Source organism: Acartia tonsa, chromosome 12 (genome assembly GCF_053477335.1).
Source record: "Acartia tonsa isolate MP-2025a chromosome 12, ASM5347733v1, whole genome shotgun sequence".
Lineage (NCBI taxonomy): Eukaryota > Metazoa > Arthropoda > Copepoda > Calanoida > Acartiidae > Acartia > Acartia tonsa.
Window position 1 is genome coordinate 10,136,415 of NC_137271.1, and position 15,385 is coordinate 10,151,799.

Here is a 15,385-nt window from a genome sequence, read left to right on the forward strand (position 1 = left end):
GATTGAAACCATTTTTTAGCCCCGAGATGCCGATAGTGACATTTTTATATTCGCAGAAAATTGTCAGTAATACTATGCTATACATAGTTTTTCAGTATGGCTGAGAGCCGGTTCTAATCCACCATATATTAATCTGATTTGAAGCGATACGGGGAAAAATATTAGGTATAGATCACTTAATAAAACAATTTAGAATGAGAATTAAGCTTAGTATTCTAGACTTAAATAGTAAACATAAAAATGTTATAGTATCACAAAAATTATTTGTAAAGAGTGCCTTGTACCATCTGCTGTAATTTTTAAAGAAAAGAACATAAATATACCTTTGTATTTGTTGTAGTCTGTCTCAAGGTGTAGATAGAATCACTTCGAGACCCCTAAATAAAAACTATGAGAAAATGTTTTTAATTTATCTAAAATTTTCATACAATATTTGTATCCTATATTATAAAAAATTTTATTTGGAGCTAAAGAGAGTAAAAATTCTGGTCCCAACTGGTTGAACTCAGCAGGAAAGCTTTTAAATGTTTTGTGGTGGTTTTAGGCTATCTTAGCCTTTCCCGCCCTACCCCTAGAAGCAAAGCAACTAGTATTTTATAAAATGATAGTACAGTTTATTTTTAATTAAAGTCATTCCCTCATTTCATCAAACACTATAGGCTTTACCCGTTGCCTGTAGGGATGGGTGGAGATGTTAAGGAACTTACATAAAGACTAAAAAGCTTCCCTGAAAAGTATAACCAATTCGAACCAACATTTTCAAAGATCTTTATATCTTCAGACAAAAAAAACGTATTTCCTTAAACTCAAACATACAATTATCATGTTCAAAAGTAGTAAAGAAGAAAAATACATATGTTTCATTAAAAAAAATTTAGTAATTTAACATGTAGAAAAAGATATGAATAATCTTATTTAACGGTAGGATATAGCCCAATCATAAAGTAGCTACGCTAATAGAAGTGTAAATACTGAAACCTGTCTGCTGTGTCCTCTGAAGAAGCCAGAAATGCTGTCAGTTCTAGAGTGGTTACGCTTGTGTGATGATATGGACGGTCTACACAAATATATAAACAAGTTTAGATATCAAATTTTAGGAAAATAGGATATTTAGATGTTTGTCTGTCCTCATAATGATCCTGTTAGTAGGTGCTACCCCCTTCCTTGTAACCCACCGAGTAGCTAGTATAGATTACTTGAAAAAAATTAAAGTAAGATGTAATAAGTTTGTCCCCCCTTATGTAAAATATTTAAACTTTTGTTAATGCAGATTAAAAATTAGCCATAGACAATACATAGATAGAGCATTCATGATCAATATCATGCCAATTAAAGGAACTCAAACAAAGTCAAAAAAAACTAAAGAAAAAGAATTAAAATCTATTACTTACAAACGGGCTAAATAATCCTGACATTATGCAAAATAGCTTGACTACCACTGAGCTGCAGTATTAATACCTGTTGCTGACAAGATTAGCTGTGCCAGCCTTCTTTCTCTCCCTCTCCTCGTGGTCGGGTGGAAGGAGAAAGTCAGTTCTGCTGCCGCTCCGATTGTGCCCAGGCCTTTACAATTACAAACATTACAGTTAAACTCAGGTAAGGGAGGAGGCATTGGACTGCAAATTCTTAAACAAATTCTTATCGAATTAAGTGGATTTAAATTTAGAAAATTATTTTTGATTGGTTGGCAAAAACTAGAAGTGATGGATGGATTCCATAAATAATCTAAATCTATAGTATGGGTAACTTTGTATATCATAATTGGAGGGTGTAAATCAGTTTATCGTTTATTGTTTTATTCCTTAAAATATTTATATAAGTAAAGGTAACAAATGTATTTATTTTATGTTTAATCTGTTTTGTATGTTGACCTGTAGGGTTGACTAGAACCAGCTGCTTCACCCCCATGGGAAAACACTCGCCTATGACCTGTAACAAAAAAATTATAAGGGGGGAGGGAAGAAATTACCAACGATCTAGAAATTCAAGTTTAAACAGATACAATCTATAAAGCTAAAAAAATATTTTATGATAATAAATTGAAAAAAAAGTAGCAAATTCGTTCTTATCCTAAATTAAACCACAAAGCTAAAAAATGTCCCAAGAATGCCTAAAAAAAATCTACCAAATTTAATAACAACAATAATAAGTTTATACTTGTTTTTTATCTTTAAATCTAGATATTATCATTATTTTAACATTTTAAAATAACACATGTTCTATTGAATAAAATTAGCCTTAACCTATTTAAATTAAATATAATAACACTAGCGGCTTTGCTCCAAGAGGTAATTTAAAAAAAAAAAAAAAATTAGATATTTCTTGTGCTGCCATTTTATGTGAAGTAGTTTCCCCAGAATTTTTTTTTTTGGGGTGGGAGATTTTAATTTTTTTGAGGGGGGGGGGGGTTGGGGGTGTCCTACCTCTCAAGAAAAAAGCCTAAAACCACCACAGGACCAATAGGTATATACCCTGAAGAGTAGAATCCGATCGGTTCAGTGGTTACTGAGATCTTAAAGGACGGACGGACAGACAGACGGACAGACATCAAGCTGTATTATAGATTAAGAATTTTACACTTTAAAAATTGTTTAATCAAAAATATTGTACTTGGACTATATTACATGGTGTTTTGTTGTCTTATAGAATTGGATGTGACACTAGCCTTAAAGGGAGATCATGAAAATAGCCTAAAATCACCAAAAGACATTGATAAAGCTTCCTAAAAAGTACAACCAATTCAAACAAGTATCTTCAGAGAAAAAACTTTACTACTTTATAGTAAAGGATAATTTAAACTAACGAGCCACAACCTTAGCATATTAAGGAATGTATTTGGTATAAGCCAAACGTCCTGATAGATGAATCATTAGATATCTAGTTAAACCATTCATAAGTAAGTTTAGCTTTATAGATCACGCTTTAAGTTTTTAATTTCCTTACCTGGCTTTTTCAAAGCTGACGTTAGCTTTTGAGGCTGTCCTCCTCCCACCCCTGTGCCTACTCCCCCCAGACCTCCCGGGTGACCACCACCTCCATTGTCCTGCAGGATGCCAGCCTGCTGTTGTTGTATATAGGCCTGAACAAAACGTTTTAATAATTCTATCCGATCAAATAAATTCATATTACTAACATAAACGTAGAAACTTTTGACTGTTTCCCTTAACCTATAGTAGGCATTAGAGAATTTCATCCAATTAAAAGCGAAATGCTCTTGGATTCTCTTAATAATCACTTGAAAACGTAGGAGAATCTCGAGCCAATGAGGTAATTACCATAACTAGAGTAATAACCCAAATCGATATATAACATTTATGTGACTTAACTTTCACTTTTTATTATCAAGACGACATACCTGATATTCTCTTTCTCTGACGGAGGGTGTTCGAAAATGTACCCCGCCGTGGCTCATGGACCGGGTGTGGGACTTGGCAGGCCTGCCTCCAGCATTCATTTTGGCCGTGAACATCTAAATATATATTCAATATAATGTCACGTTTTAAAATTGAATTTATATCATAGGAGAAATATAAGCCAACATTTTTACAAAAAAAAAATTTAAATTAACAAATATTTATTCAGTTACAACGTAAAATTGTAAATACACTAACATGGAAACTATACATTTTGTCGCAATCCTTATGATAAAGTAACAGGGTCTCGTTAACCGCTGAACCGATATGGTTCTGCTTTACAATGTAGCTTCTCATAGGTCCTGGGAATATTTATAAATATTTGGGGGAGGGTACTTTTTCTTTATAAAACTGAAATAAGATATAGTTTCTCTAGGAGCAGATAGAGCCTAGTAATGACTATTTTAACTTAGTTTACCTCCTCTTTAGCAGCCATAGTTGCTCCGTTTAATTGTGCTCTTTTCAGCAGCGGACTCGCAGTTGCGCCGCTGTTTATCCAACTAGGTACTGCTGCTGTAGGTTCCGCCGACGATATTGGTAAGGCTGGCGGGGCTTCCACGTTTCTTGGCAAACTTCGGCCGCGCACAACTGCTTCGTCTGGCGAGATACCACTAAAATATTATTTTTATTAAGATTAGCTTCACGGGAAAAGACGATAAAATGATTCATGTACGTACATTCCCATCCCAAATGATAATGAATATAAACACTCCTTCTGTAGATTAAAATAATTGGTTGAAAAGTTTGGGCACTTCTAGTTTGGATTCAACCAATTAAATGCAATAAAAGAAAAATAATTTTTAAGCTAACAAATAAGTTAACATGATAACAAAACTTTAAGTACAAGTGTAATTTACAGCCCCAGCCCAATCTCCCTGCAAATTGGTCACCATATAGTTTATGTTTTAACTGGGGTTAGGCTTGGATATGGAAGACTGAACTGTGGTGCTAACGAATAAGATAACATGGTGTAAAGTCCTTCTGTTAAAGTGTAATTTACAGCCCCGGCCCAATAATTCCCCCTGCATACTAGCCATAGTTTATGTTTTACCTGGGGTTAAGCTTAGATATGGAAGACTGAACTGTAGTGGAAGGGTTACCGGGAGCAGGACTAAATAAGCGCATTAGGAACTCATTTTATATCTATAATACAAAGTAGAACGATGTCTGTCTGTCCGTCTGTCCCTTAAGATCTCGGTAACCACTGAACCGATCGGATTCTACTCTTCAGGGTATCTACCTATTGGTCCTGTGGTGGTTTTAAGCTATTTTCTTGGGGGGTGGGACAGCCCCAACCCCCATAAAAACCAAAAAATCCCCCCCCCCCATTTTTTTTTTTTTTTTTTGAAGGAGATTTCCATGGTCCTTTACGATTTTCGCCATAATTTTTTTTTATCACCTCTTGGGGCAAAGCCCCTAGAGGCTAGGGGCGAAGCCGCTAGTGTTATAATTAAAGAAAGTATTCGATAATAACACATAGAAAAGTAACTGTCTTTTGTAGCTTTAGGGACATTAAGACAAACGAAAAGAAAGCTAAAAAGCATTTAGTGTTTCCTATTAACAGGTAAATAAAATTAAAAGAATATTGGTAAAGGCTGAGAATGTTTTATAATTTTTTTTTTAAATATACCTATAAATCTAATAATATATTTAAAAACAGGTGTAACTACATATGACGTAGGTTTCATGAATAACGAAAGTATTATATATTTAATGCACCGAACCTATCGTAGTATAAACAGTTTCCGCGGATGTTAAAATGAAAAATTAAAAGATTAAAACAAGTTTTCTTAGTTACAAGAGTTAATTTTATGATTTTTATTCTAATATTCGTGGATAATTATCTGTAATACGTTGCTATACATGATTTTTCAGTATGGCTAAGAACCGGTTCTAATCCAGCGAATATTAATGGGCTTCGAAGCCTTACTGGAATACATCAAACAGGCCAAAAATTGAAGGATTTATAAGTTGAGTTCCATTCCTGCTGAGCGTTTTACTAAGTGGTGTGTGATACATCATGTTTCCTGACGTAGCACCAGCACCACCAGGATGATAAGGGGGATTGAGGCGGCCCAGTCCTCCATCCTGGCTCCCACCTTCCCCCTGCTGGTGGCCCGGGGTCCCAATCTGGCCAGGTAATCCAACAAATGGATTATAAGCAGAAACAGGCTCCTGCAAAATAATATTGTTTTAAATAAACACTTATGGAAATATTGATACTTGATTTTTTGTTAATCAAATCTAATTCTGATCAGTTATCTTTCTTATTGCGTTAATAGCATCTTTTTAAGAGTAGTTGGGTGTCTTTTTGTTTAATAAAATATATCTTAAACGGGTAGGTCCTTGGACCTTAACACTTAATTTTTGTAGGACTGCTTTGTTTGGGTTTTTTAAAATTTTCAGACCATTCTTCTATGAGGCAATCACTTGAAAATACACGTATATTATACCCACCTACCGTAATTTCCATAAAAGAATTAATGGATAGGTATCTAGTACCAACATAATTACAATGTGTTCATGTCAAAATCTAAACAATTCGGATTTAGAAATAATGTAAAATTACCTAATGGATGTAGATTATACGGAAAAAATTGTCTTTAATTTAGCTTACTAACATTGAATTCATTTATTGGTCAGTTCGTTCAACCAATCAAGGGGAGGTGATTGAGAGAAATCGTTTTTTAGTCCGCTGTATGTTTCACTTTATTAAAGAACATGAAAATCTGGTGTACGATCCAAGTTAGAATATATCTATTGTAAAAGAACTTTTGTAATAATGTCAAATAAAACTTACCCTAGGTACTTTAAACTGTCCTTCGTCTTGCAGCCAAGATGAGTCTATATCATCCCCCTGACTTCCCCTCCCCCCAACTTTGGCACTTCTGTTATTTGTCTCATTACCATAGTACATATTATCAGTCCTTAACATAAAATAATTGAAATGGAAGTATTTTATATTACTAATTTCATGTAAGGAATTGCCAGGGATCTAAACTTCTAAAGGGATAAGACAATGACAGATAAATTGAAGTACGACCGAACCCCAATGATGATACACACAATTACCCCTACTGTAGATTACAATTAGTGTTTGAAACGTATAGACACTCAACTTAATGAATCAACCAATCAAAAATCAATCAAGTCCCAAAAATTGCTGAGCTAACATAAGAAAACGTTATTATAAACCTTAGGGGACTAGTGTAACAATCATCCCAATGTCCCCTCCCTCCCTGAGTTTTGAGGTGCTTTAATAAAATGGTTTTTAGAAAATTTGTGACAGGAACATTATCAGGATTGCTTTTTTATGGTTCAAATCATTTTAAGTACATATAAAATTAAACCTATATTCCATTTCAACTAAAGCCTGCCTATTATTGTAGTATTGTTGCATAGCAACGGGTTCACTAGTCTGTCTGCCATGGTGGTAGTGCTGAACAGGTTCACTAGTCTGTCTACTATGGTGGGGGTGGCTGCCAGGATGAGGTAATTGTCGGATATGGCCTGTAAGCATTACTTGCATTAAACGTCAGAGGGCAATTTTTCCAATATTTCATTATTCTTGTTGTATTATATCTTTCATTCGGATTATTTTTATAACTAGACTAGGTATAAGTATACACATTACACAAACAGGAAAGCTAATGATGTTAAGCATCTTCCAGCAGTGATGATACACATTTTGTATGTGATTAAACTAGGATTCTGTTAAATATCATGAAAAGAAAGACAAAAATTTATCTCGAACACGGTTATATGAGAGAAAAAAAATGTTGGGCTTTTTGGACGAATTCAATGTGAATAAATAAATCACTTCAAAATATCATCAATTCTCAGCCATAATGAAAAATCATATATCGTATTGTTTTATAGCTCTACAAATATTAAAATAAAATTAAAATCATAAGATTAAAACCAGGCCTTCAGCCACTCGGGGCAAACAAAACTGGTTCTAACCTTATTATTTTTCATTTTAAAATCCGCGAAAAGCTGTCTATAATACGATGATGGATGAAAATCGATACAAAATAAGATTTCATAAGTCAAATATTAAGATTGTTTATGCTTGTATTCCTGTATTATTTGTAATGCTGGAAGATGAAGGTGGATGGTCATTGTTGTGAAGAATATTTGTAACAACTACCTCCCCGATATATTCACTAATGTTGGCACTAGCATAGTGTTAAATCAATAAGTTTTGTAATGTTAAAAGGATATACGTGGATATTGACATGGGAAAAATTGTTCTTGTTAACAGATAAAGAACTAAAATAAGTTATTGTCCTTTAGAACCAAAATGGGTACAATTACTAACCAATAGTCTGATTAGATTAGTCATACCCGGTGTTCCTATAGGTACAATAAAGTTATTGGTCATCTAGACTTTCTACACCTATTTATTATTTAGATGGATGATTTGTAATTGGTAAGATATTAAAAAGAGTAGAGCACTAACATGAAGTTTTATACTTAAAAAAATTCAATTAAATGCTAAGCCAAAAATATGCTTAACATACAGAAAAGTTATTTGCTGCAGATGCCTTATCTAAGATCCTGTTTTAAATCCTTATAACAAAGTAAAAGGGTAGCTTCTCATAGGTCCTGGGAAAGTTTATAACTATTTTGTGGGAGGTTACCATCAACCTCCCAAGAGATATAGCCCATAGAAAAATTACAATACAAAGTGGGAGGAATCAACTTCTCCCACCCCTCCATGAGCCCCTTAGAGGCCTCTAGGTGCGTAGCCACAAGTGAAAAACATATTGTATTATCCTGCCTGATATTATCGCTGCTGGCACTGGTTCCTGGCGTCAAGTAGTGGCCGCCAAACTGCTGGTGATGGTCCTCGATGCCGGGTCCGCCAGGACCTGTAATGGTCCGCCGCCTTTGGCGAGTCGGCGGAGACCTGGAAGCCCGTCTGTATCTGTTTCATTAATATGATGCTATTAAATAATGTTTAAAATAATGGATCCCGATCGGTCTAGCTGATAGCTGTGTGATATTTTAGAACAGAAAGACACACATACACACATTGGGGTTAATTTCCAAAAATCAATGTTTTAAGAAATTCAATAGGTATCTTTTGTAAGATGGAAGGATAATTTAAACTCCATTGATCTTTCCTTTTTGAGTCAGTATCCTAAATCTATAAAAAAAAATTCAAAGCAACATTCCTTTGTAATTGACTAACATTTGGTTGAGGGTCATGATCCCTTCGGTCAAGTCGGTCATGACCGTCTTGTTCCCTGCGGTCCTCTGTGTGCTGTTGATCCCTGCGGTCAGGGCTGACCGCCATTTTATAACATTCTGAAAGTGGAAAAGTTGAAAATTTTTGAAAAATTCTTTAAAATATAATGTATACCTATTAGGCAATTTATACAATGTTTTATATATTCCATTTTATAAAACTTTTATTGCAACATTTTGTTTAAAGTTTATACTTATATCATATCAAATATACTATAAAGTTAAATATTCCATAATTTTAACTTTGTATTGTTAGAATTTTCTGGTTCTTCATTCTTTCCTTTTCTTGAACAAATCTTCTTGTAACTTGAGTTTCAAAATTGACAACTAAAAACTGCATCTCTCTAATGGTCTAACTGGCCTAACAGATTACAATTTTTAGACCTAGCAAAAGCTATCCTGCTAAGAACTGGGACATTAAACATAAAAGTAATGACTATATTCTTTTTAAATGCTTTGTAAATGTGATCATTTCTACTTTAATATGAGAAAGTAGCAAATTGTTTTTCATTAGCTTGAAACATTTTATACCTATGTCTAATGTTTAACAAACACTTTAGATAGGTATATTTTGTAATTTTCCTATACAACTACGAACTGTATGTATATACTGTTTATTTAATTTTTGCTTGACATTAATTTACCAATCCTTATCTTTTCAATTTTAATACAGAAGCATATACAACAATTTCTCTTCAACTGAAAGTTGAGAGAAAAAATGTTTAGAAAAAAAAGTAGGTATTTTCTTGCTTACTTTCAGTTAGGTTAAGTAAGGGTTTGTAGAGCTCAAAAGTGGTTAGGCATTAAGGGGTTGAGGCTCCCCGAAGGCAATGGATTTCTAATAAATTTGGTTGTGAGAGAATAGAGGAAAGCTGTTTCGTAACAATCGTCAAATTAAGGAATTTACCCGCTTATATTTCATAATATATCATAAAATGTGTCATCCATGGATTTAAATTTAAACAAAGACAATTATATTGTTTTTAAGTTTATGTAAGATTAAACAAGAATAGTACACTATGACTTGACAAAGTAGTAGCGAATAAAAAATATATAGAAATAAAAAAAATTATAATAGATTCCTTATTTGTTGACCTACATATTTTCCATTTTTTTGTTTTCAGGAAAGTTCCAGAAAACATTACCTACCGAAGTTTAAAATTTGCTATAAAACATTCATAAAAATTGATAAGTATATTTTCATCCCTAAATTAGTCTAGTGAAAGTTACAATTTATATTTCAACCTTAATCATAATCATTATTAAAATAAAATAAAAATAAAAACACTTGAGGCTGCAATGCCTTAACTGAATATAATATACGCATAACTAAAAGTAAGATATCACTTTACTTTATTAATCATACGAGTAATATTTCTATAATTACCACTTGCGGATGCACCCCTTACATCTAGGGACTTTTTGTTCGAAGGGAGAGGGAGGTGGCATCAAAATAGCATAAAAGCATTCAAAGACTTATCGAAATAAAAAAGGCCCCATACCATCCCAAGACCTATGTGAAGCTTCCCTATAATGAAGAACTTCATAATCATTGGTTCAGTGGTTAAAAGACAAAAAAAATTAATCTTTGTACTTTAATTATAATAGATATAAATAGCTGAAAAACTATAAAAATACCAAAGAAAAAGTTTTCACGGCCTAGATAACAAATACCGCTTTTCCTTACAGACACTAGAACATTTATGTCCCAAAAAGCAAATCTATAATACAAAGTAGAATGATGTCTGTCCGTTCGTCTGACTTTAAGATCTCAGTAACCAATGAACCAATCGGATTCTACTCTTCAGGGAATATACCTACTGGTCATGTTATGGTTTTAAGCTATTTTCTTGGAGGGTGGGACACCCACAACCCCCCCATCCCCAAAAAAAAAATCCCCCCGCCATTTTTTAAAAATTATTTAAAATAGTGGTGGAGTGGCATCTCCAGGTAATAAAAGATGTAATTATACCTCTTGGGGCAAAGCCCCTGGAGGCTAGGGGCGAAGCCGCTAGTAAAATTTTAATAGCTGTATAAACAAGGGTGATTAATATTATGTTCATTTTCAAATAGGATGTTAGGAAAATAAGCTAACATAATACAGAGTGTTTAATGCAAAACAATTTTTCTTCAGTTTTTAGGTATTTAGTTTGTAAGTAAGTAATAATAAAACCAGCGTTTCTATGAGTATTTAACCAACAATAAAATAAAGTAAAACTTAATATTTTTTCTCGTATTCATTCGAATCCGGTGGATAGGAACCGGTTCTCATCCATACGAAAAAACTTTGGCACTTTGGGGCTAAAAAAACTAGTTTTAATCTCATAATTGTACTTTCTATATCCGCGGAAAGCCGTTTATAATACGATGCGAGAAATAACTATTCTTTAATTCCAGAATAATTAAAAAAATGCCGAATATTGAAGAGTATCTGCGCTACTTAATAAAGGAATTATTTAGTATAGTTTGTAACTAAGTAAGTATTAACTGAACACTTATAAAGTTTATACTGAAATATGACACCCAGCCATACTTAGAGCTACACTTTGGTATAAAACGAAAATTAATATTAAATAACAAGGACAATCAAAATATAAACAGTTAAGTAGAGTTATAATATAAACTAATAATGAACTTTTTTCTTGTATTCATTCGAATCCGGTGGATAGGAACCGGTTCTCATCCATACGAAAAAACTATGCCTAGCATCGTATTATATCCAGTTTTCTACGAGTATAGAAATGTACAATCATAAAAAAAAACAGTTTTTTAACCCGTGCCTTTAACACCTCGGGGCTAAAAAAAAACTTATAATCTTATAAATGTATATTCTATATCCGCGGAAAGCTGTTTATAATACGATGCGAGAAATAACTATTCCATGTTTTAATAAAAATTGATTTTTTTAATTGAATAATTGTAAAGACTACTTAAACTTCCAATTTAATTTCTTGAAGGTATCCTATTATTGTTTATGGGATGGTTTAATGCTATTTTTCTACTTAACCTTTACTTTTAAGTATAGAGCCCCTAGATGCTAGAGGTGCAGCATCTAGTTGTAAAAAAACAATGAATTATAAAGGGTAAGTGGTACTGTAACGTTAGGGGGGAACGGCAATCCTTACTATCTATTCCAAAATTACCAATGGCATTTAATTTTACTTGGAATTGATTTAATATTGATTCCTTTGGCCTTTTGGTAAGCAATTATTGGTTATCTGATTATAAAAAAAAATAGTTAATAATTCTTTTTTTTTAAATATGTTAATTTTAGTTGTGATTATCCACAAAAAATCTAGATAACGCCCCAATTTTTTTTCTTCAATTTAATACTTTAACACATTGCTATCCCAATGTGTAAAAAGTTGTAATTCCATGATTTCTAAGTGCAGTAGAATGACAAATATAATATTAACACTAAAACAATTAATTCAACAAAATTATCAGCAAATATTTGGAATTTTCTAAATAATTATCATTAATTTCTGATGTTTTAGCATGAAAACATAAACCGGTTCCCCCCAATCGAGGAAAATTCAACTACAGAATATTTTTATATAAATAACAAAAGATTGCCATGGGTAATACTCTATTAATAACTAGCGAATGCGCCACTAGAAAGTACAGGATAGAAGGCAGTAAAATAGCCTAAAACCACCTCGACACTTTTTTTTAAAAAAATAGTCTAAAACCATCCCGAGACTTATGTGAAAATTCTCTAAAATCTAGAACTAAATCGATTTATTGATTACCAAGATCTTAACCGACAAACTAAAATACAACTTTCTTTTAAAAATAAGAACAAAAATGTTTAATATCTTTAAAAAACTACCTAATTCAATTTCACTTTTACAACCCAAAATATGTTCGTACTATTAAAAATTTTAACCAAGCACTTATTTATTACACTCCCATTCTCACAAAGTACAATCCTAACACAAAATGTCTGTTTTATGCAAAGAAATAATTGTTTCTACTGACAAGAAGAAAAAAATCCGCGAGCGAAAAAATGACATCACAATCTACGCAAAACTGATAAAAAATGCAAAATTTTCAATGCACGTATATAATGAAAATATATAACTAAGCTGAAAACAAAACATATATTCTTAATTCCAATGATCTAGGTAGTAATTAAATATTTAATGAATTTGACAAAATTTAGCACTTGACATTAAAAAACAGGGTTTCGGGGATAGGACAATAGTCGATCAATAATCTTCCCCAAAAAAGTAATATTATATACCTATTGTACAGAGAGAGAGGGGATAATAAGTTACTTATTACACTAATCCCCAAAGTTTTATAATAACGTTTTATTATTCGTTGTCTTAACACCTTTAGGGACTTAAGTGAATTTAGATTGGTTTGTTTATAAAGTTAAGTGTTCAATCGTTTCAACCACTATTTTTTTGCTACAGAAGGGGTTATTTTGAATTTCATCATTGGGGATGTAAATAAATTTAACGTCCATTTTCTTATCCCTTTAGATCCCTGTATTATACATCTTAAATGATGGAAAAAAGAAAGGTTGTAAATTTATTACACCGGCACAGTCCCCTCTCTCCCTGGCAACAAAATAACAATATTAAACATAAAAATCCTAATGGTATTTTAAGAACTAGATAATACCAGCGGAAACTAAAAGAATTATTTAAAATTCACGGGCTTGAACATCACTACAGTTGTAAACAATCTTTTATACTAACTCATTCAAATATTTTAAAGGAAGAAAGCGCTTTATAAATTTTTAATTAAAAACATACAATTTACAATTGTATTGTAAAGAAAAACAAGGATGATAAAATTCTTCATAACACAGCGAGAAAAAAATAGTAGAGTATCATGGTTATTAATAAAAGATTAAATGATATTCTAATTCATAGAAAATTTATCTTCTTCCAAATTATTTCAATAACACTTCTATCTTTAGTAGTTTAAAAATATTAAATATCTCTAATTAACCTTTACCTAAGTGTAATTTTAGATTAAGGAAGTGCCGAATAAAGATTTTTGTTATATAAAGAATAGCTACATTAGTTACATTGTGGCAATATAAATCATAATAAAAAATAAGTTAATTTAACAAAATTAAGACGTTTCCTTATATAAGTAGTAATGAATAGAGGCTATAGAGTTGCTTTCCTGCAAAAATTGTTTCAACATGGTTTAAATTCTTCGTCTTTAATGTAATAATATTTATATCTGAAAGTAATGTAGTTATCTGTGATTCACAAAAAAAAAACAGTTTTGCTGACCGTGCCTAATCCCCACCCCTTACTTAGATTTCATTGAAAGGGTTTTCTGGCTCGACAAGGCACTTTGAGTGAAACCGCCAAGTAAGATCTTGTAAACGACAGAAAATTTGGACCAAAGTTTTCAAGGAGGCTTGGAAATGGTTCCTTAGAGAATGACCTCACTAAACGATTGTTCCTCCTCCCATTTTCAGCAAAACAAAAAAAATTAAATGGTTTAGCCATTGGCATAAGGAAAAAACATTTAATAAAGCAACTTTATTTAACTAGACACTCGAAAGTAAAAGGGATAACTAAGGTATAAAATTATTAGTTATAATATATTCCCCTCAACTGTACTGACAAGTGTTTTGGTAAAGGTGGGTGGTGCATTCACTTCTGCATATTATCATATTTGCAGTGTTTCATTTTCGCAAAAAAAACTTCAGGAAGGAAGTGGACAATGGGCTGTTTCATACATTTGCAGACTGGCCAGCCAATTTTGAAAATAAAAAACGTACATAACGTACACAAAAAAAATATGTTACGTACATAAAAAAAGTAAAAAAAACGTACAAAAACGTACAATCATAATAAAAATAAGTTAAATAATTTCCTAGTTACCTATTATCAATACATTTAAGTCTACTAGCAGCTACCTGTAAAGGAGAACCATAGCGAACTGACAGACACAAGATATCCTCTTACTCTATTTAAAAGAACTAGCGTCTACGCTCCTAAAGGCCTCTAGGGGCACTTGAGGAGGGGAGAGTTGAATTCAATAAAAAAACATGGATGACAACATACATAAGTAGCGAAGCTCAAAGTTATTTATAGACATCTGGAAAAAAATTAACTTAAAATCAATGAGCAATTAAAATTCATTTTTGGGGGGAGGAGATAGTTTTTTTTCTAAAGTCAATTTCTCTTGGGAGGGTGGATGGTGACACTCTTCCCCAAAATAGTTATAAAACTTCCAAAAACCTATGAGAAGCTATCCTGTTAAGAAGAACCATATCGGTTCCGTGGTTAGCAAGATTCTTTGGTACAAACAAACAGACATCCTGTTATTATGTACAACTACAAAGTATATCCTATTATAAGGACCAGCGACTACGCCCTTAGAGGCCTCTAGAGAACTTGATTAGGGGGGGGGGGGGAGTTGAATTAAAGACCCATTTTTTTTATTTAAAAATAAAAAGTAAAAAACAAGGATGACAACATCCTTAAGTAGCGAAGCTCAAAAGTTATTAATGGAAATCTGGGAACTATATAAACTATAGAGTAGTGTTGTAAAAAATAAGCATTTAACTTATTTAAATAAATCACAAAACCTTTTAAAAATATATAATAACGTGAAAATCTAGAAATAAATTCAGCCCCTCAACCAATAAGCAAATCTCAATGAAATTTAGTAAAATGAAAACTAATACAATCCCTGAAAATTACAACCGTCTATCAGGAATATGAGTAGAGAAAATCACA

General features: G+C 32.4%; 1 protein-coding gene across 1 annotated transcript in view; it reads right to left on the reverse strand.

Moving 5' to 3' along the window:
• LOC145333833 (phospholipid-transporting ATPase VD) overlaps window positions 1-9,098 on the reverse strand; it is a 63,991-nt gene extending 54,893 nt beyond the window's left edge. The window contains exons 1-14 of the mRNA XM_080179088.1: window positions 8,594-9,098; window positions 8,197-8,343; window positions 7,493-7,591; window positions 6,791-6,922; window positions 6,214-6,340; window positions 5,398-5,588; window positions 4,465-4,524; window positions 3,832-4,024; window positions 3,356-3,469; window positions 2,944-3,079; window positions 1,872-1,929; window positions 1,459-1,563; window positions 979-1,057; window positions 324-377 (exon numbers count right to left, since the gene is read on the reverse strand). Coding sequence (XP_080035214.1) covers window positions 324-377; window positions 979-1,057; window positions 1,459-1,563; window positions 1,872-1,929; window positions 2,944-3,079; window positions 3,356-3,469; window positions 3,832-4,024; window positions 4,465-4,524; window positions 5,398-5,588; window positions 6,214-6,340; window positions 6,791-6,922; window positions 7,493-7,591; window positions 8,197-8,343; window positions 8,594-8,715 — 1,617 coding nt within the window. The 5' untranslated portion in view covers window positions 8,716-9,098. The remainder of the gene's footprint in view (window positions 1-323; window positions 378-978; window positions 1,058-1,458; window positions 1,564-1,871; window positions 1,930-2,943; window positions 3,080-3,355; window positions 3,470-3,831; window positions 4,025-4,464; window positions 4,525-5,397; window positions 5,589-6,213; window positions 6,341-6,790; window positions 6,923-7,492; window positions 7,592-8,196; window positions 8,344-8,593) is intronic.
• Window positions 9,099-15,385: the final 6,287 nt, after the last annotated feature.